The following is a 25,435-nucleotide window of genomic DNA, read 5'->3' on the forward strand; positions in this document are numbered from 1 at the left end:
GCAAGAAAGTAAGCTTATAAAGCATCTACAAAAAAAAAAAAAAAAAGAAAGAAAGAAAGAAAAGGAAAAAAAGAAATCCCACGTCACCTGTCTATCCCGTCCGATAGTTTGTCATTCTGTTTCTTCCTTGAATTTATTAAAACTACCCACTTCCAACAACAGGTGGAAGTTTATTCCAACAGTCAATTAATCAACAATAATTAATTGTGTAATTAGAAATGAGATCAAGAGCAGCTACGCTAGACAGAGGAAGATAATTTACAGTAAACCCCCACTATTCGCGGGGGTTACGTTTCTGAGAAATGCCGCGAATACCGAAAATGCAAATACTGAGTTATAGCTCCCATAGTAATAAAGGGGTTTCGTTCCAAAGTATGAAATATATAAGTAAAACTAGTCTAAAATTTTGTCTATGTATATATTATATATTATGTACCTTCATAATATGACCATTAGAAATGCAAGCATAAGGCATCGAAATGAAAATAAGAAACAATTTAATATTAAATGTAATATTTATTAGAAATTTCAAACAAATCTTTCAAACCAGTGCCTTTGCTAGCTAAAAAACTTATCCCGCTAGTGCTATCACCAGTTTCGCTAAAGTGTTGATAAAGGAGATTTGCCTTTTCACGAATGAAGAGTGAACTTAAGAGAATTTTATTTTGAGTTTTTTGTGTGTAATTCCGGCACTTTACATAACAATGTCTTCTATCCACAGATTTAAAGCTTTTTCCATTTTTTCTAATTTAACATCACGAGTTACAGAGCAAATTTTTGAAGCAATTAGCGTGTTTTCATGGACACTACGGCGGATTTTTTCTTCCGATTTTTTGATTGATCGTACCGTTGAATCATTGATTTTATAATGTTTTGCCACTGAGGAGACACTTTCACCATTAGAAATTTTGTCTGATAACTCAATTTTATTCGCTAATGTCATCACCTTCTTTGATCTTTTCACATTTCCCTTGTTATTCGTAGCCATATTTTTGTACGGGTTAGAAAGAACTTATCCACAATAAAGTCACTTTCTTCCGTTAACACACTCGAAAAAGTCTGTTTTACACTGCAAAATAGTAGATTTATCACTTTTGTAAGCATATCAATTTATAAATTGATAAATTTATTCAATTTATAAGCATACAAATTAAAAGCAAACGACGAAACCTTCCATGACAAGCGCATAACACATACTGAACACATACTGAATTAAATTATTAGCAAGAAACATCCACGCTTGCGATTTTGTCACCCCTCTCCCCCCACCCACTAAGTCTGTTTTGACCGGGAAAGATAATTTTAGCCACGCCCATGTTTTTTTATGGCAGAAAATGTTCACGGCACTTTAAAATTCACATTTTTTTAGGTTTCATTTTATATTAAATCAGCGACAGCGAATAGCGGGGGTTTACTATATTTATTTTTTTTATTATTATTTTATTTTATACTCAGAAAAAGAATCAGAGTATGTGGGAAATTGGAAAGCAATATTTAAAATAAACTGATGAAAATTGCAACAATCGTACTGCCACTCTAAACAGGCTGAATTAGCCAGTAATCATGGAGCAGATGAAATTCTGAAGTTATATATCTAAAATTGTTTTGTTCACCCTCCTTGTTCCTCACAGTAATACAGAATGTAAATCTGTTTTTCGTCTTGTCAAAAAGAACAAAACAGAATTAGGATTATCAAAATCAAATAAAGTATTAGTCTATAAAGTTCCTTAAATTATTATACATCTTATATTTTTGCACATGTTTTGTTTATATTGGAGAAATTTTAATAAAGATTTATCTTTTAGTACCTTGTAATTTCAATGTCTGGTTTTGCAGCAGTAAATATTGACCTTTCCATGTGTGTTAATGAAAAAAGAAGGTCCCAGAAGTCTTAGTTTTCTCCATTAACTAAGAAAGTTAATGGAGGAAAAAAAAAATTAAATTGCTTTTAGAACCCTTAAGTGCAGGTCTTCCAACTTTGAAAATTGAGAAGTGGAAAATGTGAAAAAGTTCCTTGAAGTGTGTCTTTTATGAGACTTGTATTATATGCATTGGTGTAAGTTAGGTATACCTTAATCATAACAGTAGAAAAATTTAAATACGATAGGAAATATAAATAATTTAATTGCTGCTCACTGTTGGGTAGAGAAGTTGCTCCTTGCCTTTAATATGTTAGAATCAATAAAATTTAAATCTATATCAGAAAATTTCTTGGTATCACGGTCAATAACAATGGACACATACACTACTTAAGTTTAATGCAGGCACATTTGAAAAGTAAGACTTGTAAATGAAATGTTTTTGAATTTGAATTTTAAAGAAACATTAGTTCAGATAAATTTTTGATAAGTTAGTTCAGTTAATGTACAAAGTGCATTACATTTCAGATTTGTTTAATTTTCTTTCTTTTTTGTGATTAATAGAAGTGAAATGTAAATATAGTTATCTCCTTATCAATTAACTACTAGGATTATAAATTTATAGAAGACTTAATAAACTATATTTTTATATCCTCTAATCTTAGATATTCAGTTTAATTTTAGTTGTATAATATTTATATATACAAGTGACACCATTTTCACGAGTCTTACATAACAATGTTGCATTAAAACTAGGCGCCTCCGTAGCCATGTGGGCAGCAGTGTGTAGCACATGCTTCTTGATTAGACTGGGGTTCAAGCCCATGGCCACCAAATACGGAGGATGCGGAAAGGTCAGGGAATGATCATCGCATATCCCCGGAGCAATATGGCCTTAGTTGCTAATGCTCCTAAAAAAATAAAATAAAATAAATAAATAGGATTAAAACTATTTAATCTATTATTTTTTTATTTTTTTTTTTTCTGTATAAATTGTAAAGTATAAATTTTTTTTTTCCCATATAAATGGGGGAAAAAAAAATAATAATTGCTGGATTTGTCCAGTTTTAACAGAATTTGGAATGACTCAAGTATTAAAGGACCAAATGTAAAATTTCATGAAAATCTATCCACTTGGATAGATTTAGCATTAGCATTAGCATTAGCATTAGTAGAGGCATATGATGCAAGAAAGCATCAGCCAAAAAAAAAAAAAAAAAAAAACCCACCACTCCCATTTCACCCCTCCGTTCATTCGAAATACCTGTCCAGTTGAGCCTTAAATTTGTTTAGGCTATCAACTTCAACAACAAGTGATGGAAGTCGGTTCCCCCAACCAACCACCCGCTGGCCAAAGGCAAATTTCCGTACATCTATCCGACATCCGTCCTTCCTCAATTTGAATTTATGCCCTCTGAGGTGATTATTCTGAGCAAGATGAAGAATCCCATTGGCATTGAGCATGCTCAAACCATTCAAAGCCTTATACACCTCTATCAGATCACCTCGCCGGTGCCTAGTCTCCAGACTCTGTAATTTGCAAAACTTAAGCCTTTCTTCGTAAGAGCAACCCTTTGTTCCATTCACTAATCTTGTTGCCCTTCTCTGTACCCGTTCCAGCAGCTCTACATCCTTCTTGAAATGAGGCCTCCAGACCTGTATACAGTACTCGAGATGTGGCCTAACCATTGCCTTATACAAGGGAATAATCACCTCCTTATCCCTGCTAGAAAAATTCCTGTATGTCATTGACAAGACACCATGAGCTACTCTTGCAGCCCGTCTGCACTGCTCCGAGAACTTTATATCTGCCTGCACAATCACCCCCAGGTCCTTTATTCTCTACCACTGTCAGTGTAGTACCGCAGAGTTGATACGTTGCTCTGTGGTTACTGTTTCCCATATGTAGTACTTTACATTTGTCAATGTTAAACTTCATTTGCCACCTCTCAGCCCATCTGTTCAACCTTTCCAGATCCTGTTGCAGCAGAATAGCGTCAGTAGTGTCCTTAACAACCCTGCCAACCTTTGTATCATCTGCAAACTTGGACATTAAACTTGATATACCATCATCAGTATCATTCATAAACACCGAAAACAACAACGGACCCAGCACTGAACCCTGAGGAACTCCACTAATAACATTAGTCCACGTTGAGCAGTGTCCATTGATTACCACTCTCTGTCTTCTGCCACTCAACCATCCCCTTATCCATAGCAGCAATTTGCCTCCAATGCCACACTGCTCCAATTTGTGCAGCAGTCTTCCATGTGCAACAGTATCAAAAGCCTTTCTAAGATCCAAATATATAATATCAAAGTTATTCCCTGCATCCAGTTCTTTTGTGACTACATCATAGTATCCAATCAAATTGGTCAGGCAAGACCTGCCCTTAACAAAACCATCTGCGTCTGAGCTATAACTGAATTCTTGTCTAGATGATCCTGCATTGCTTCTTTAACCAGTGCCTCCATTAATTTACCTGGAACAGAAGTTAAACTCACAGGTCTATAATTACTTGTGTCAGCCTTTGATCCTCCTTTGTGAATTGGGGTTACATTTGCACATCTCCAGTCTATGGGTATCTCCCCTGAGTCCAAAGAAGCTCTCATAATTATGGCTAGGGGTTTGCTTACTTCCTTTGCTGCCTCCTTTAATATAACTGGATAGATCCCATCCACTCCAGGTGCCTTTTTTATGTTTATCCTCAACAATCTCTCCTCCACTTTCCTCTCAGTTATTACAAAATCATCTAGCTCACTGCCAATGTTTACTTTACCTACGTCATTCTCCTTCCTGAATAACTCCTCATGCGTGAATGTAGATGCAAAATACTCGTTTAGATTGTTAGCCACCTGAGCAGGATCCTCAACTGTTGAACCATCAATATCCAGTGGACCAATCTGATTCATCCCTTTCCTTCTTGAGTTTAAATAGGTAAAGAACTCTTTTCTGTTTTTCTTTGCATCCTTTGCCAAGGATTTTTCGTAGTCTGCCTTTGCCTGCCTAATCTCCTTTGTGACTTGGTTACAGACCAACTTATATCTATCATAGGCTTCCATGTCACCCATTAATTTGTATGTATTCCATGCATTTTTCTTCTCTGCCACATGTCTCATTAGTTCATCTGACAACCATTTAGGCCTAAACCTTGAACAATATTTCTTAGTTGGTATGTAAAGCCTGGTAGCTTCCAAGATTAGTTCCTTGAATGCTTCCCATTTTGAGTTTGCTGTTGGTAACATCATCAGTTGGTCCCACTGTATAGAATTTAAATACTGTCTCAGACCATCATAGTCGCCTTTACGAAAACAAAAACCCTTCCCTTTACCTCTGATGGTAGTTACCTCCTTGAGTAAATCCCACTTCAACACACTGTGATCACTGCCACCTAGTGGTTCATTTATCTGCAGATTCTTAATGCATGAAGAATCACTACTGATAATCAGATCAAGAGTATTGCTCCCTCTTGTTGCCGCACGAACATGCTGATGTAGAAAACAATCATCCAATAAATCCACAAAAGCCTTGCTAGTGTGTGAGTGACCAACCCACAAATTCCAGTCAATATCTGGGAAATTAAAATCCCCCATTATAAGACTCTCTGATTTACTGGCCCACTCTATTTCTCTGTACAATATCTTATTATACTCATCAGAGTCATTAGGCCTATAGCACACTCCTACTCTCAATTTTGATTTCCCTATGCTTATGTCACACCAAACTGACTCGACACTGCCCTGTCCATCGATGTCGACTGGCTTCACTTCCTTGGATTTTATGTGTTTCTTAACTAATAGCATAACCCCTCCTCCCCTGCTGTCCTGTCTATCCTTTCTATACACATTGTATTCCCCAAATTCCAGTTCCGCATTCCTTATATCTGTGTGACACCACGTCTCTGATATCCCAACAATATCTGCCTTTGATGTTTTGAGCAATACCTCAAATTCATCAAATTTATTTACCAAACTCCTAGCATTGGTGTACACGCAGGTATACATACACCTGTTTCTATTCCTAGCTACCCTAACACAACCCATGTGTTCACTTGTACCGCAATGACTCCCAGCAGTCTCTGAAATATCCTGCATCTTGTTTTTCAGGCTGCTGCTCATTTCAATAGAAGCAGTGCAAGAATCACTTCCACCTCTGCCAGTGGCTACTGTTAATTTATTAGTCCTTGTATCCCCCCCAACTAGCAGTTTTCCGACCCTCCTAACATTGCCTCGACAGCATCAGCAAAAATTCTTGCACCCTTTCTATTTAAGTGTATCCCATCCCTGTAGAAGCAATCTCTCCTGTTAACAAGTACAGTGCAGGCTGAAAAAAATTCTACCCCTTGAGCCTTGCACAATCCCTCTAGGGCCGAATTGATCGACAAGGCTCTCATCATATACTCCCTCCTATCGTGTCTGGGCAGAATCGCAGACACTTTCAAATTCAACCCTAATTCACGGCTTTTTTTCAACAGTGACCTGTACTTGCTAAGTAATTCCGCTGGTCTCCTACTCTTAATATCATTAGTGCCAACGTGTACAACTATATCACCTTTTGCCTTTTAACCCCTGGCTTGTAGCCGTGAAGGGAGTTGTATACAGCAATGTGCTTTCTGTATATAATAAAGAATTCTTCTTTTGTGCCCTTAAAAGATGATATCCGCTCTACAACGTCATCAACCTTTGCCCCTGGCAGACATACCCTGGTCCTATTCCACCTATCCTTTTTACAAAGCATGTTCCCCGTTTCCCTGACAATAGAGTCGGATGGACAGATGGATGGACATGGTGAAGATAGTAGGGGCATATATGCAAATGCACCTAAACCTTGACTGCCATTAATTATTGCTATTTTTAGTGTGTCTTCTTCTGGAATCAAGAAACAAAAGTACCATCTAATAATGTATGAAAAACACTCTATGCCAAGAGTTGAAAGCCCCCCGGGGGGGACAGTATTGTTTAACATTAATACATTTGGAGAAAACAGTACTAAAAAAAAAAAAAAACACCATAGGAAAGCTGTATATTTAAAAAAATATTGTTAAAAGCAAGTATAATTAGAAGAATTAGCCATTTACAGTTAAATAAACACGCAAAGCCTGATTCATTGTCGTTTAAAAAAAAATAGAAATTAAAAACATATTCATTGCCACCTGATAGTGGTTTTGAAGACATAAATTGATAAAGCACTTGCTGCTTGATTACTTGTATTTAAAAAAAAAAAAAAAAAAAAAAAAAGTATAAATACATATATAAAATAACCACAAACTCAGCTGAAATTCAGACGAGAAAACTTTCCAGAAAACTAAAAGATGCATGAATACCTAAAATCAATCATTTTGGCAAGTCTATAAATGAAGCATATAACCTTTTAAATGTGATTTATTGCTTCTCATAACAGCATATTCAATTGAAAAGAAATTTACATTGTCTTCATATAATCACATTTCATATGATTATATGATACATTTTCATATAATCATATGAAAAAGTATGACAGAATAACTGTTAGTTTTTAAAACTATTAAAGACACTTCTCCATTTAATAATTATAAATACAAGAAGTATGCCAAGTGAAATGCTAATAGTTACCAAGTAACCAACCCTATTTAACCATAACAGCATATGCAATTTTTCCATTGTGCCGTATGACATTCATTGAATGAGCACTTGGCATTGGTTATTATTTCCAATTTGTAAGAAATGTTCTGGAACACTATTCCAGTAGAACATCTCTTACAAATCTGGATCTATGTTAAAAGTTTTATGATTTATAAAAGTTCAGCAGTCATTTAGTTTGAGAATGATGCTAGATTTGTAGTTCATGATAAAAGTGATAAATCTATGTTTAACAAATTAAACACCATATCAATATCACATTAGGATATTGATACTTACGTACTGTGTACAGAATAAAAACTTGAATTTTTTTTAGGTAGTTTGTACTACTACCCTTTTTCTGTGTGAAAAGTTAGCAAGAGAGAGAGGAGAGGGGATTAGTATAAGGGGACTTTTTACACGGTGAGCATTTGTAGAGAGATTAAACTGGAACCTGCAGAGCATGGTGGGGACCTAGGTATATGCCAAAACTGCCACAGAGGAAGTAGCCCCATTTGAAGTTTGTTTTACGCCATATGGGGGGTGGGGGTGGGGTTAAGATATCCATAACTAGCAAGTTGAGTTATCTTGTTGCAGCAAATGTTGACTTTTTTATGGGAAGGAAACATTTCATTGTGGTCACCATAGTTATCAGTGATGGTTGTTTCCTGACAACCAGCACTGTTTTACTCTTAAAATCTTGATCCATAGATGATTGATGTAGTCATCACAATCTGGTTTGATGGCTTAGTATTGTAAGAGCACATAAATTAAGTCCCTGTGTAATAGAGGTCACATTGGTGCTCTGCTTGATCTGATATTTTCACTCTGCTGTGTTTTTTCTGTTTTGTATTATGATAGGCTAATGATAGGCAAAAAAAAAAAAAAAAGTTAGTAGTTGAACCTGTGTTCAGATTGGGGGATGCTGGGTTGTTTTAAGCTCTACTGCTGATGCTTAGATATGTAGAGCCTCAGCTCTTCCATCATGCAGTATGATTGATGTCTTTTGAGGGCATCATGGTAAGATCCAATTTTCTTGAAATTTTTAGGGTACGGCTCTTAAAACAGTGTTCACATACTGGCCATTAGATAGTCCACTGGACCAAACCTATTGATAACTCTCTAGGAAGCATCTGGATCAGCTAGTATATAATCTTACTGCCTCTACTTTGCTAGTTAATGACTGGACAAAATGGACTCAAGGCCATGTTATGTCAAGAAGCTGGATATATTCTTACTGTGTGCATATGCCATATCCACAAATTTCATTACTTCATACAACATATCTCCCCCTCTACTTTTACTTTATCTACTGAATGCATAATGAATAGTCAGACTAATAGAACAAACTTATCTGCCAAATGGTCTAAACCTCCAACACTTCCTCGTTCATTTCACAAATATACATCATCTCAGTTATGCCCATTTCTGCTTACAATCTGCTAAGTCCCACTTACTTTTCTGACAATCCCAAGTATCAGTTGCCGTAATTATTTGCTGTACAATTCCTTTTCCTTCAAAGGTGTTACTTGTGTATATGTCTGCACTGATATTCCCTGCCAGAGACTTGATAATTTGAAATCTCCTCTTTTTGATCTTCTCTATCCCATTTTGTCAAATTCATCTGTCTCTATTGTTTCACCAATCACATGGAGCTCTTTGACTTCCTCTCTTTGACACTTGACTTTCTACAATCTAACTTTCAGTGAGATAATTTTCTTATGCGGTTTTAATGTTCACAACTCCGGTTGGCTTCACTTTTTTAGTTGCACGGACCCAGTGGGTGAAATGCTAAGGCTTTTTTGCAATTCCTAATGACCACACTCAGTTTGTTCAATTGCCCACCAGAATACCAGACAATCTTAACCACATACTCAACACTCAATAAACAACCTTTCAAAATACACCATGTTAAGGGTTGTGTATGCACTTAGAACACAACTTGGTGATGTTCTCTTCTCAAGTGGAGCTTCTCTCTCTCATGGCCATTCTCAGCCTCATGTTGGTTGACATTACAAGAATATAAAATGGGATGATCTGCTAGATTCTATTCTTCTTTTCCTTAGTTGGATTACTGTTTTAAATCTTTTGATGTCAGTGAAATTATTCTTGTAGGGATGAAATCCTTTATTCCACAACCCACCTTGAAATCTTATCCTTTACCTAAACTTTGATTTTCCAATAAATGTGCTAAGGCTGTTCAAGGTTAAAATGTTGGATATCAAAGTTTGTTCACATCAAAATCTCCAGGTTCATTTTCTGCCTACACTAAAGCATGCAAAAATTGTAAAGCAGCTATTAATCAAGCCAAAAATGGATTTTGAACAGGCCAAGAATAGAAACTTGCTCCAAACAATAGTCGGACATTCTGTTCTCTTGCCAAAGCTATTGGCCACAACTTTATGCATCTATTCTGTCGCTTCTGTTAAAATGTGATGGTTCTATTGCCTTACTATTTTTTTCAATTGGTTATCCAAATTTTTCTCTGACCACTTTCTGTAGGTGATGGTAGATCATACTCTGTCATCTAACTCCTGCTAAGCTAAAGATGAGGGTGACTTACTAGCATCTTGCTTTTCTTCCAACTCTTGCATACAAGAAGCAATCTTGGTAAACCACCTCCTACCATTCCCAGTACATTCCACTCAATGCTTCCTGTGTTCTTCTGTCAAAAAGATGTCAAAAAAATTTTGAACAATCTTGATGCCAATCCAGGTCCTGATGGCATTTATTTACTTGTTCTCAAAACCTGTGCTCCCGAGTTTGTGCCTTCTGTATGACCTTTTTACACTTTCTCATTTCGCTGGTGATTTTCCTTATGTTTGGAAATTTGCTGATATTCAGCCAATCCCTCCCATCCAATTATTATCCCATTGCCCTTACCTCTACTGTTTCCAGAGTAATGGAGAAATCCATTTACCACTACTCCTAAACTATCTCAAAACCTTCCATCTGATCAATTATTGCCAATATGGACTCCATATGGTTTCTCTTGAAATTTCTAAGGCTTCTGATCATGTTTGACATAAAGATTTTCTAAACAAGTTTTGATTCTATAGATGGCTTACTATTTTTTTCAATTGGTTATCCAAATTTTTCTCTGACCACTTTCTGTAGGTGATGGTAGATCGTACTCTGTCGTCTAACTCCTCTAATGCTGGTATTACCCAAGGTTTAGTTCTTTCTCTCACTCTTTTCACCTTATATATTAATGATCTTCCACTGATGATATATTGCATTCCACCTTCCAGTTTGAGAAACGTTGTCCTGCTCAAACAGCAACTTGGATTGCTCTTACGAAGAAAGGCTTAAGTTTTGCAAATTACAGTGTCTGGAGACTAGGCACCGGCGAGGTGATCTGATAGAGGTATATAAAGCCTTGAATGGTTTGAGCATGCTCAATGCTGATGGGATTCTTCCTCTTGCTCAGAATAATCACCTGAGAGGGCATAAATTCAAATTGAGGAAAGACAGATGTAGGATAGATGTGCGGAAATTTGCCTTTAGCCAGCGGGTAGTTGGTTGGTGGAACAGACTTCCATCCCTTGTCGTGGAAGTTGATAGCCTAAATAAATTTAAGGTGCAGCTGGACAGGTATTTCGAACGAACGGACGGGTGAAGTGGAAGTGTTATTTTATTTATTTTTTTTTTTTTGGCTGATGCTGCATAAGCTTGCTTTTTTGCATCATATGCCTCTACTAATGCTAAAGACAGAAACAGTACTGTACACTACACCCATTATGTATGTATTATGTATAAAAACTTCTCAAATATCCACCACCACCACCACCAATTCCTTAATTGCTGATCTCTAGATATTGTTGGGATAGCAGTGACATCTACCCAATCATTGTTAGTCAAATGGCAGTTGCAGGAAGTATGATAATCAAACATTGCAACGATACAAGTATTTGTGATCATATACTTGTATTGTTGTAATCATACAAGTATGATTGGCTGAAGCTGCAGATGACTTAACTCCGCATTGCATTTTTCGTGACATAAAGGATGTAGAGTTGCTAGAACGAGTACAGAGAAAGGCAACAAGATTAGTGAATGGAACAAAGGGTTGCTCTTACGAAGAAAGGCTTAAGTTTTGCAAATTACAGTGTCTGGAGACATCTGTGAGGTGATCTGATTGAGGTGTATAAGGCCTTGAGTGGTTTGAGCAGGCTCAATGCTGACAGGATACTTCCACTTGCTCAGATTAAAAACCTGAGGGGGGCATAGATTGAAATTGAGAAAAGACAGTTGTAGAATAGATGTGCGGAAGTTTGCCTTTAGCCAGTGGGTAGTTGATTGCTGGAACAGACTTCCATCTGTTGTTGTGGAAGTTGATAGCTTAAGTAAATTTAAGGCTGAACTAGATAAACATTTGGAGTTACTGGATGGGTGAAATGGGAAGGGGGTTTTTTTTTTTTTTTTTTTTGGCTGATGCTGTGTAAGCTTGCTTTCTTGCATCATATGCCTCGACTAATGCTAATGTGACTGATCAGATTTACTCGGTTAAGGTGCCCCAAGGATGTTTCACATCGGTAATTTTGATATCATACACTTGTATTTCAGGAAAGCTTTTGTTACTGTTGCACATAAAAGACTGCTGTACAAATTGGGGCAATATGGCATTAATGTCAAGTTGCTGCTATGGATAAAGGTTGAGTGGGAGAAGACAGAGAGTGGTAATTAGTAGACTAATGTTTTTAGTTGAGTCCCCCAGGATTTGGTGTTGGGACCATTGTTGTTTTCTTTATTTATCAATGATATTGATGAAGGTATATCAGCCTTAATGTTCAAGTTTGCAGATGATACAAAAGTTGGCAGGGTTATTAATGAATGTAATGTCAGTATGCTTCTGCAACAGGATCTGGAAAAGTTGGGCAGATGGGCTGAGAGGTGGCAATTGAAGTTTAACATTAACAAATGCAAAGTACTGCATATGGGTAGCAGTAACTCCAGAGTAACATACCAACTCTGTGGTACACAGGGATAAGGAGGTGATTATCCCTTTGCAGTTCACAAGCAGATTTACAATGGTCAGGCCACACCTCGAATACTGCATAAAAGGCTGGAGGCCTCATTTTAGGAAGGATGTAAAGCTGCTAGAACAAGCACTGAGTAGGGCAACGAGATTGGCGAGGGGAACAAAGGGGTGCTCTTACCTAGAAAGGCTTAAATAATTCTACAAATTGCACTGTCTAGAGATTAGGCACCTCTCAGGTGCCGGGTCTTTAGACTACCCACCTCAAGTACAGATTATGCACTTGAGGGGACATAAATTCAAATTTAGGAAAGACAATTGCAGAATAGATGTGTGGAAAATTGTATTTAGCCTGCGAGTGGTTGATTGCCAGAACAAACTTCTGTCTGTTGTTGTGAAAGTTGATAGCTTAAATAGATTCAAGAAAGAACTGGACAAACATTTGGAGCGAATGGATAGGTGAAATGGGAAGTGTTTTTTTTTTTTTTTTTTTTTTTTGCTGATGCTGTATAAGCTTGTTTCCTTGCATCATATGCTAATGCTAACTCAGTTCTATCTTATATTTTGCAAAAAGCAGTCCATTGCTCCTATGCTTATTTTTGATAACACTCAGATCTTTAGACAACATTACATATCTCTATTAGGTATTACCCTGACTTGTAATCTCACTCAGCATAAGCACATCACAAATATTGAGAGAGAGAGAGAGAGAGTCCTTATTGCAACATTTGATTGTAACTGGTTACAAGGTTAAGTATTGCAACTTTACCTTCATGGCCAAAAGGCCAGGGGTTTACAGATAATAGGTGTTACAAAAACATTAAATACTATAAGACATTAAAGAAACAAAAACAAGATGACATTAAATTATATAGGGATAAAACAAAATGAAAAATACACATACAATTTACAGTAGTGACTATTGTCCTCACAGTTCATGGGAGAGTGCAGCAAGAGCACTGTCAGGCTCATTTCCCATTATGCTCACTAATTAATTCACAGGGGTCTCCAACCAGGGCAGTTTCACTTCCTTTGATGAGTTGCAATGCTTTGTCAAGAGATGGTGGTACTACGTGGTCGCCATTCCCTGTATTAGTTAAGGGGATTGGCAGATGCAGCTGACAGTTTGTGGTCTGTGGATTGTGTTGGGTAGAGTATCCCACGTCTATAGCATTAGCATTAGTAAGGGCACATGTGCAAGAAAGCAAGCTTATATAGCATCAGCTAAAAAAAAACACACAGACCCTTCTCATTTCACCCAGCCACTTGCTCCAAATGTTTGTCTAGTTCTGCCTTGAATCTGTTTAAGCTATCAACTTCTACAACGACAGTAGTAGTAGTGGCATATGATGCAAGAAAGCAAGCGTATGAGCTTATGCAGCATCAGCCAAGTTTGTTCCATTCCGATGGAACAAACTTCCATCAGACAGATGGAAGTTTGTTCCAGCAATTAACCACCCACTGGCTAAAGGCAAACTTCCGCACATCTATCCTACGACTGTCTTTCCTCAATTCGAATTTATGACCTCTCAGGCGATTATTCTGATCAAGAGGAAGAATCCCATCAGCATTGAGCATGCTAAAACCATTCAAGGCTTTATACACCTCAATCAGATCACCTCGCAAGTGCCTAGTCTCCAGACACTGTAATTTGCGAAACTTAAACCTTTCTTCATAAGAGAGCAACCCTTTGTTCCATTCACCAATCTTGTTGCCTTTCTCTGTACTCATTCCAACAACTCTACATCCTTCTGAAAATCAGGCCTCCAGACCTATTCGTTGGTTGATGGCAAATTTCTTAAGGTCGGTGTCGATGTCCTGGATTCGTCCAAGCATCTGATAGGTGGAGGCGTGCATGAAGAGGACAAATAGTTGGGGCGGCTCTGAGCTGGGCAGGTGAAATCCTCCAGCCAGAGATCCCGGAATGAAGGAGATGTGATCAGACCAGTCAACATCTTTAATGTGATTATCAGTCTTTTTTCATCAATGAGAGAGGGCAGCCTGGGGATGGCCTGGGCCATTTCAGTTGTATGAACATGGGGTGGTAACCTGTGCTTGTAGGTTATCCATTTGAGGAGCCAATATTCCACTGCCCAGGTGGGTTTTCTGATCGTGGGTGCCTCTGACACCCAGATTTCGGCTGCATAAAGTAGTGGGGAGTATATAATAGTCCTGACATATTTTGTTGCTGTAACTCTGTCTGAGACGTAATGCAGGTGTTTTTTCGCTCTCCATTTCAGGGTGCGCCGCACGACTGATGAATTTCTCAATGTGCTTGTTGAATCTGCGTTTTGTGTCAAAGACAACCCCCAAATCTAAATGATAAGGAACAGTCAGGGTGGACACTCCACTGATGTTGGGCGAGATGATTGTTGTTTCTTTCTTCAGGGAGTAGAGCATGCACTTAAGACTTTGCTGGGTTAATGTTAAGGCCAAATTGTTTAAAGTAGCCCGCTAGTGCAAGGAGAACACTTAATTTCCTCTGTGATCCTAGAGGGGTCTGTGTTTGCTTGGATGATGGTCAATATTTTTAAATCATCCACGTAAGACAATACATCTGGTCTCTGGCTTATGAAAGGGGATGCCATTATTAATGGCAGTAAAGAGGAGACCAGAGAGGCCTCCCCCCTCTGTGGTACTCCTGTAGATATTTGTTTAATATAGTTTTTTTTTTTTTGAATGATTGGAGTATGATAGTATGGTTGAGAAGGGGTGATGAGAGGAAGTGCAATGCATCCCTGCTTATAGAGTAGTGGTCTTCAAGCAGTTGTAGGAGGGTAGGTACCTGAACAGCATCAAAAGCTGCTTCGATGTCGAGGTATGTTATGAGGATTTCTTCTTGTCTCTCAAATGCTGTATGGATGCTGTGGGTGGTGGCAAGGAGATTGGTAATGGCGGACCTATTTGGTAATGAAGAACGAAATGGAGATGGGTCTGAAATGCTTTTCAAATGATGGCGTTCTTATTTTAGGGTGTGGCCTTACCAGATATACATTCCATTGATGAAGGAAGATGCGGCTGGTCAGCACTGCATTAAAGATGCTAACAAGAGGCTCAATGATATATGGTCCCACGCATCTCAACATGAACTGTGGTATTCCATCAGCACCCACAGCTGTAGAGGACGGGGTTGAATTCAAGGCTGTCAAAATTTGGTTCTTTGATATGGTGATAGTTGTCAGAGAGTTCTGTTTCTCATGATTGAATATGTGGTTGAGGTTATTGCTTCCTCTGCATCAAAAAACCGGGCTTTCTCTCCTGCTCTCGGCATTACTTTTCTTCTAAACACCTACTCACTTTGTACAAATCTCAAATCCACCCTACCATGCAATATTGTTGCCACATCTCAGGCAGTACTCACATAACCTCTCTGACTTCTAGACTCCATTCAAAAGAGGTCAGTGAGGTTAATTAATGACCCATCTCGTACACAGTCTTTGCACTCTGTCTCATAGATGTTCATTTCTGCTGCATGCCTTTTCTATAGATGCTTCCATGGACACTGCTCTTCTGAATTGGCTTCTGTAATTCCCCCACTGTATTTCAAATCAGTTTGAACAAATGCCGTAACCAGTCCGCATCCATTTGCTATCCAACTTGAAACTCACCGGATCATTTTTCTTTTTCCTCATTTATCCCTTCAATGTTTGTTTTATGGAACTACCTTTCTTCAGACATTTTCTGAAAATTATGAAATCTTTTCTGAAATCTATAGTTCCTATAGATTTCAGAAAAATCTATAGGAACGTGCCATGTGGAGTTGGAAATTTTGATGGCAGAGCAGAGTTTGTTTATGGCATTTTAGATATTACAGTTGACAAACTCTGGGTATCAAATTTAGAGAATGTGGCTTTGCACAGAGTCAGCCATCTGTGCTACAGTTCTCTGATAGACTTTTTAAGAACCCAAATAATATAGGTGGGTGCATCAAAAAGTCATCATGAGGTGTGTTGGTATACAAAGTTCACTAAGATAATGGTGCATTATAGCCTTAGATGCTAATGCGCCATAAAACAAACAAACAAACAAACAAACATCACTAAGATAAAATAGTTCAAAACTTTGCATTTTATGGTGCAGTCTGTTATTTTAACATTTAACAAATGAATGAGAGGAATATAATTTATTTTGATGTATTTTGGGGTCGGGTTTGGAACTCTTAGACCTTTGATTCTAGGTGCATTAGATCATCGATTTTTTTCTTTGGATGTGGAGAATTCATTTAAGTTACTTTTTACATTCATTTGAATAAATCAAGACTGCTAGCATTGAAGCATTCTACAAGTCATTATTGAGGTAATTCCTCTCATTCATTTGTTAATTGATATAATGTAGAACTTATTGAGCCTTGTTTCTCTGATATTTATTAGTTATTTTAACAATAAATGACAGACCTCTTAGTTTGCTCAGAAAGTGTTAAAAAAATGGATATCTTTATTTTTGGAGGGGAGACCAAGAATAAAGCAATTTTGAATAGAGAAAATTGTTCTTCATTATTTTAACATTAATTTTTTATTTAAAAAAAAATAGTTTTTATAGAATCAGTCATGCTGAAAATGAGTTATTTGCCATTAGTAGTACTAATGCTAACATATCCACAAAAGTGAACATGCTGGTGTACTGCATACACCAGCATTTGAAAGAAAGAAATTTTTTCATAGACATACTTCTTGAATTTTAATGAAGTTAATGAAATGAATTGTAATTTAAAATTATATTGAATGAATTCATGTGGTTATGAATTCCTTCAAGATAATCCCCCTCCCCAGCATTAATCATTATTAGCCTACTTGACAGTTGACTAGATGAGTGCCCTCATAATTCCTGCTTCAATCATTCTGTGTTTTTCCAGCCTAGTTAGCCCTGGATGATTCTGCTTTTTCTGTGATAGGCATCTATCCAGTCAATGTCACCACAGTTCTCAACCAAATCCCATATTCCAAATGCCTGAAATAAAAAAACAGTTCACTTTTGTAAATTTTTATGAATCTTTATATGCTGAATAGAGCCTAAATGTTTGACAGTTTTTTATTTTATTTTCCATTCCCTCTTGCAGAAAATCACCACCACAAAAACACACCAAGAGACCAAACTAACAGATATTCACTTTGTCTTTCAGTGTGTGTTTGTGACAGTACAAGAGTGATGTAATGATCAGTGAAGAAGCAGAAGAGGCAAAATAAATACTGTGAAACCCACTTAACATAACATTTAAGTGAGTTCCACTTAACTGTTTTCTTGTTAAGCTAGTGTTCTAGCATCTATAATTTTCAATGTATATTTATTTACCTAACACAAAACAATTTACAAATACACTTGACAAAAATATTTTTTGGTCCTAATAAATATGAATATATGCAAAATTCTTTGGATAACACAATGGTATTTTAGATTGTTTTTGCATCCTTTCTTTGTCTTTCAACCCCCCCCCCCAACTGAGATTTTCCATTAATTCACCACTATGGAAACTCTCTCTGTGCATGCATGCGTAGTAATGAAACAGTCACCAAATATGCACAGTTGTAACTATAAACAGTCTTCTGGTTGTGCACTAATTACACTATTTTACAGTAAACAAATAAAACCCCTCTTGCCTCTCGTAGAACACATTGAGTCCAAGTGAAAATGATTCCGGCACAAGTCCCAGAAACAAATTTATACTACTTGCATAAAAATTATTGATAAAATTCCTGCCCATTTAAAAGTAGAAAACCTGTGTTCTGTCAATTTGATTGTTTTGACAAAAAATACTGCGAACATATTGCAGCCATGTGACCAGGGTATAATTAAAAGTGTGAAATTTCATTGAAAATTATTACTGTAGAAATTCATTTGAAGCATGGAAACAAAATATTTTCAAGCTTTAACGCTTTACAATTCTCTTCACTTTTTTTGTATTTCCTGGAGATTTTTTACAGAGAAAACATTGTTTTCGTCACTCTAGATTTGCTCTTCCACCAGTATCTGATATCTTTTTAGAGGAAAATAAGGTTAAACCTTGAATGTAATATTGTCAGCAGTGTGTTCTATCTGAGTGTATCAGCAGAAATCATACCCCATGATTACATTTCAGTGGATAAATATATTGCTGCCATACCAATTTTAACCATTAGTGGCATTGTGGATGTTGCCTTGCATACAAAGAGAAAGTTACGACCATAGTGTTAATGATGATAATGATAAGGTATTGTGCACACTAAGTGCTTCAGATATTCTTAGAATTAAAAAAATGTTTTCTGGTTGTTCACTTACTGATGGATAATTTGGAACAATTTGTGGTAAAAAAAAATTGTTGGCAATGCTGTTCAGAAAAAAAGAATTAGATTTTTACTGAAAATTAGTATTAATGTTACTGGTATAGAAAGAAAATGTCATTCAAATTACTGCACTGTACAGTATATAATATGTAAATAAATTTTGTTCGTTTAATTGCTGTGATCATTTATTTTGTTAATTACAGGCTGGCCTCGATTAATGCAATTAATTTGTCCCACGAGCGCAAAACGGAAACGCGTTAATCGAATATAATAATCAATAGGAAAAATTATAATTGGTCCTTGACCTTCTGGAATGTCCATAAAGAATTTTAAAAATACCTTTTAAATAACTTTTTAACTATATACAATGTAAAAGATAATGAAAATAATTATGGAATTAAATGTTTATTGCGTAAAACAGTGGTGGTTCCCAAACACTGTGCGCCGCAGAATATTTTAAATTTTCGAGGTAAACACAGCGATACTCGACATCTATCGGACACCGTGTGAAGTAGTAGCTCGAGGTAGTTCACAGTTTCAACATTTCTTAGTTGTTTGGACCTAACCACTAAACGGAACTGTTAGGTATTTTTTTGGTCTGGGTGCACCATTAAAAAATTACTGAGACGCTAAGGGCGCCGTGAACCGAGAAAGTTTGGGAACTTCTGACAAAATACACCAATTCAGAAATGACTGTTGCGGAAATATTTTGAACAGTGTTGACTTTCTCTTTTCATCATTCAATTTCCGATAGCCGACAAAAATCTTCTCTGGGTCCTGGTGAAATAAATATTGAAGAGAACCTCAAACCTTTTGTTTGAGGTTCTCTGCGATATGAAAGATTTCATCTAGTTCTTTTACCGTTATCTCCTTCACAGTAACATTTTCATCTGGCTCATTTAAAAATTTGAATTTTTAAATGCAAGTCTGCATTGACTTTATTAGCGGGAGACGGACAAGTAACACGTCTTCTTCCGATGGTTGATGGAACACACCGAGGCGGGCAGCAGGCAAACGTTTGTTTATTGCCCGTCTGACGTGCGGTAAGCTTAACGCTTGATTCAAATCTTTTTCAACTACCACATTTTAAAAAAAAAGATCTCATTAACTGCAAATTTGCATCGTATAAAGTGAAAAGGGGTATAATTTTTTCAAATAGCGGTAACTGAAAAACACGTTAATCAAACTCATGTTATGCCGAGGCCTGGCTGTATATCCCATTGTTGATAGTATCATAAATTTTGCTATGATTTGAAACATAGTTTCATATTTCCATACACAATACAGTAGAACTTTGATTATCCGCCAGGGTGCTGGATTGAGACCATGACGAATAATAGAATATGTACATTAAAAATATACATACAATAGACCAGGTCATCTAACTTGTTTGTTTTATTACATAATACATAACCTAATGAAATTTAATTAAACTTTAATTATTATTTATTTTTTAACGAGTCATCAAAAAAATCATAGTACAGATCTACATGCATATCTATTTTTAATATTTTGACATTACATTGGTCTAGTAATGTCATAAAAAATTTAAAAGAAAATAATATTACATAATTAAATTTCTTTTCTAAAAAAGTCAGTCAATTTCTTTTATTTTATTACCCCTTGAGCCTTTTGGGAGGCAACGTTACGAATTTTACACAAGTAACATTTGCTTCTTCTTGTACCTCGAATCACTAAATGCACTTTGGCGACATAGTTTTAGATTCACAGTGGCTAATTATATTTCTTGTTCCATTAGCAGCAGCTTTTTTTTTTCTTCAGTTTCAGAATCAACCAAAATTGTTATCACTCTTTGCACAATTTCATCATCATCTAAAATTTCACATCCGACATCCATTTTGTCTGTATTCAGCCAATCGTTTACTTCATCGAAATATTTTTAAAACCAGGAACATTCGAATGTAACTGCAAAATTTCAGTTTCTATTGGAATGGTTTTTGTATCAGTTGAATATATTTCTGGCCACAACTTATTCCAGCTTCTTTGTATTGTTTGAACTGGAACATCATTCCAGGCATCAGCGACATTGAAAATTGCATCTTTTATAGTGTAGCTTTTCCAAAACTCGATCAAATCTAATTTATTTTCTGCCGAAACAAGCTTTTGAATGAACATTTTGGAATAATGACAGTTATCCCAAATGTCTCTCATTCGGTTGAATGAGTTGAATGAGAGATGTCGTGTTTGCTGGCAAAAAGTGGCATGATATTTTGCCATTATTGCTTTTTAAATCACATACGTGTATGGAATGAGTAGGCACATTGTCCATCAGTAGCATTGCATATTGTGGTAAACCTTTTGATGCTAAATGTAATCTTACACATGGTACAAATTTTTTATGAAACCAATCATGAAATATATCTTGGCTAATCCACACGTTGTTTTGTGAGAAATATTTAACTGGGAAAGCATTTAAATTAATATTTTTAAATGATCTAGGCCTTTGTGGTTTTCCTATAACAACCAAAGGCAATTTATGACTACTGCTGGCATTAGCACATACCAATATAGTGATGCAATCTTTTATCCTGGTGCCATATGTTCAGTCATTGAGGCCAGCATCTTTTGAAGTAATGCCTTCCAATTAAGGCCAGTCTCAGCGCAGTTGTATATTTGGTCTTTAATCAAACTTTGATCAGCTATTTCCTTCTGTAGTTTTTCACGATAAACAGAAATTGCTGCGCTAACTGCATTTAGCTTCTCACCCTGGATCAACAACTGTCAGATAACATAGCGAAACTTAAATTTGTCTAACCATCCGATGCTAGCCTTGAATGAAGGATCTCTGCCTGGTTTTTTATCGATTTCAATGGCTTTTTCGATTATTATAGGTCCCGACAATTGAATTCCTTGGCTACATTTTTGAACAAACCATTGAAACAGTGCAGTATCCAATTGTTCATTTATAGCAAGCTTCATTGTTTTACGACTTTTAACATTACCGTCAGTGGTTTTCAGTTTTGCCTGCATCATGCGTTATATCATTTACTGTTGTTCTTCTTATTCCATAAACCAATGCTATTCTTATAGCACTTTCATCTTTTCCTAGACGATTGATTATTTCAATTTTTTGTAATAATCACAACACTTCTTTTTTACGTTTCTCTGTCATTTCAATGGATTTACTAAATAAAAATTATTAAAATGTGAAAGAAGTGGTTAAAGTACAACTGTATACAGTGAGTTGTATACAAAGACTGGGTGATACATGGTGCCAATATCACAATGCATTATGGCATAGTGGGATTAAGTGACGGTTAACAGAGAGTTAACCATCAGCCTATTTACCATCAGAGACTGACGGTAAATAGGGTGATGGACAATCAAAGTTCTACTGTAATTGTTGCAGTTCCCAGCATTGCACTTCACGTTGATTAGGTTCTACGTAAATTGCAAAACATTAAAAAAAAAAAATACTTAAACTTTAAAACATGCCCAATTTATAGTCTATAACATAGACCTTAGTTACCTTTGTGTGTAATTAGTCAGTCAACAACTTGGACTGCAAAGACAACAAAAATAATTTTATTTATAATATATTTAATTTGATATGTTTATCATTTTATTATACCTTGTGAATGTACAAACTAATGAATATGAGCTTTGTTCTATTCCTTTGACTAATTCATGTTATTATAGTCATCATTTTTCAATTCAAATGTTTGTTCAAACTCTGAAGAAAGCATTTTCATTCATTCTGTTGTTGGGATAGCAAGTATTTTGAAACATCCTAGTTTAATACATGTAGAATTTTGCCCTAAAAAACCTCAGACTGCAGGAAAGGTTTACTGTCATATAAGTTAGTGCACTAGCATCATTTCTATACACAGTGAGCCAACCGAAGTTGTACAGTGGCATCATTACATATGATAAGACTTCCTGCAGTCTGAGGCTTTTTAGCCAAAATTTTACATGTATTAAACTATACCCCCCCCCTCACTTGGCATCTCTCATATTGTGAACTTAATTCACAGCTGGATTGTCAGCTGTTACACCATCAGGGTACCTACCCACTCACTGATGAGGGGCCAAATAGCCCCTCATCAGTGAGTGGGTAGAATTTAATTAAATACCTGTAATGGCTGTCTGAGTGGTTCCCTGAGAATAAGTAACAATAGTCTTCTCTGCTGGGGAAGTGTTACTTATTTGAGGTATAATAAGAGAGGCAAATCATTGTGAAGGAATTCACAATATGAGATGTTATGTAATGATGCCACTGTACAACTTTGGTTGGTTTACTGTGTATAGAAATGATGCTAATGCACTAACTTACATGACAGTAGACTGTTTCTTTGTTCAATTATAATTATATACGTTTTCATTATTCTGAAAAATCAAATGTCATATTCCAGAAAATCTCTATAATGAATGATATTTAATAATGGCATTATGCTTCCTTATTAAATATTTTATTAGAGAATTTTTCTTTTGATTTGCAGGGTATTCTATATTCATTGTCACAGGCATCCTTCCTGATTGTGAAGCTGATAATGTTCTGAGGCAAATGCCTGCTGTTCAGTATGAAAAACCCCGTCTTATTTCAGAAGTTCAAAGGGCAAAACAAGGACAGACAGCATCAAAAGGTGGCACACAGCCAGAAGATGATGTTACTTTCAAACAGGCTTTACAACAGAGTTTGGAAAGCTCTATGCAAGCAGAAGATGCACAGTTACAAGCTGCATTGAGTATGAGTTTATATGGTAAACACTATTTATGATATGGCATTTTATAGGAGAAAAAAAATTTGTGAATTGCCTTTCAATGTTGTAATACAGTTCTTATTACCTTGTGTTGTTTTTCTACATTTTTATCATTGTTGAAATACTGTAACAATGATCATCTGAAATTTTTTAAAAATTTCATTGACTCCCAGATTATAGATTATAGCCTTTTTTGGGGGGATTACAGATGACCTAGGATGAGAGTGTTGCTCAAAGTAGTTAAATGTGTTTTAGGATAAAAATGTCCATTAGAAAGAAGCTAATTGTAATTGAAACTTTTCATTTCTGGGATTCAGCTTTTAAGATCTTTAAAATTCTTTTTCAGTTGTTTCTCATACAGATAGATTGAATTAAAATATAGTTGGTCTGAGGCTGTCTAACCAGTAGAAAAGTCTCCTAAGCTAGGATTGTGGGGAACCACTTGGGATTCAGACTCATTATTTACTCTTCACCTACTCATGGCATAACCTCTTGGTAGGATGCCAGCTATATGGTTGCTCATTGAATGAGGATGGGATGCCAGTAGGGAACTAGGTTAAATTATAGGCTAAAGCCTTTTCACTGTGGTAAGACAAAACAATCAAGACACATGTTAGCAATGATATCACCGGAGCTTCCTCTGTGCTCGTCAGGAACCAGGTTACATGGTTCTTAATATGCTACTGGAACAGCTATCAAGATAAATATTCATTAATGTGAGTTGATACAATATTAGAATATTAGGTATCATAGAAACCGAGAGGATGAATACAAGTGAATTGCAGTTAAACAAATAAATTTACTCTTGTGATAAGATACAGTGCAAGAAGGTGGCAGTAGCTTTTAGTACTAGCTTTGAATAGTGTTTAATTGGCTGAGAAGCACTATCCAGTAACTCTAAATGGACAGTTGATGAAATTTATATGTGCATATGACCCAGTTAAATGTTCAAGACAAGGATAAAAATGGAAGAAACAGCATTCTTTAACGTGTTAGTAAGAGCAGCAGTAGAAACAACTGACAAAGGAAAATAGCAGTCAGAGATTGAAATAGCAGAATAGGAAATGACAGTTGTGTAGATATAAAAATATACAGAGATATTTTAAGAAAATAAATGGCAGTCGTAAAAAGAGACTTGTTTTGTGCAGGGTGTGCACTCTTAATTATAAAGTATTTCAGCAAGAAGATAACGAAAATTTTACAAGGTGAGAATGTAACAGAAACAAGAAAAGTATAATTGACTCTATCATTATAGAAAGGATCTTAAGGGTCAAGAGCATAAAGAGGATTTGTGATAGAAGTGAGCATCACCTTCTATCGAGCAAATTCAGAACTGTAATTAGTTCCAAAAATAAGAGATATAAGGAATATTAAAGCAACTTTTGGTAAGCTCTCAAATTTCTTAACCCCTTAAATATGGAAACTTTGCTTAAAAATTAAATGACATTACATACTGATGACAATGCAATTTTAGATGAAGAATGACAATTTATGAGAACTAGTGGAGGCTGCAAGATAATCAAAAACAAGTCATGGAAAATATCAAGTATTGAAAGGCAACAAGTGTAGATGAAATTAGACCCGAAATGCCGAAAGCTTGAGAAAGCTTGTTACTGTGGCTATATTTCATTATCCAAAGGTTTGGCAAAATAAAGTAGATTATAGAAATTACAGAGGAATATCATTCCTTAGTATACCAAGTAAAATCTTCAAATATTAGCTTTAGTAGAGGCACATGATGCAGGAAAGCAAACTTATACAGCATTAGTCAAAAAAAAAAAAAACATTTCACACATCCATTTGCCCTCAAGGTTTGTCTAGTTCTTCCTTGAATTTATTTAAGCTATCAACTTCCACAATGACAGCTGGAAATTTGTTCCAGAAATCAAATACCTGCTGGCTGAAGGCAAATTTCTGCACATCTATTCACACTAACAGCGTGAGTAGATGTGCAGAAATTTCCTTCCTATCCTTTCTGTACACATTGTACTCCCCATATTCCAATTCTGTACTGCTTATATC

At 36.1% G+C, this 25,435-nt stretch overlaps 1 protein-coding gene across 1 annotated transcript in view; it reads left to right on the plus strand.

The window, feature by feature from the left end:
- LOC150083957 (ataxin-3-like) overlaps positions 1 to 25,435 on the plus strand; it is an 89,656-nt gene that overhangs the window by 38,240 nt on the left and 25,981 nt on the right. Inside the window, exon 5 of the mRNA XM_090374968.1 lies at positions 23,153 to 23,413. Within this exon, the coding sequence (XP_090231094.1) occupies positions 23,153 to 23,413 (261 nt within the window). The remainder of the gene's footprint in view (positions 1 to 23,152; positions 23,414 to 25,435) is intronic.

Source organism: Mastigoproctus giganteus, chromosome 6, assembly GCF_048544385.1.
Source record: "Mastigoproctus giganteus isolate SK-2022 chromosome 6, ASM4854438v1, whole genome shotgun sequence".
Taxonomy (NCBI): domain Eukaryota; kingdom Metazoa; phylum Arthropoda; class Arachnida; order Uropygi; family Thelyphonidae; genus Mastigoproctus; species Mastigoproctus giganteus.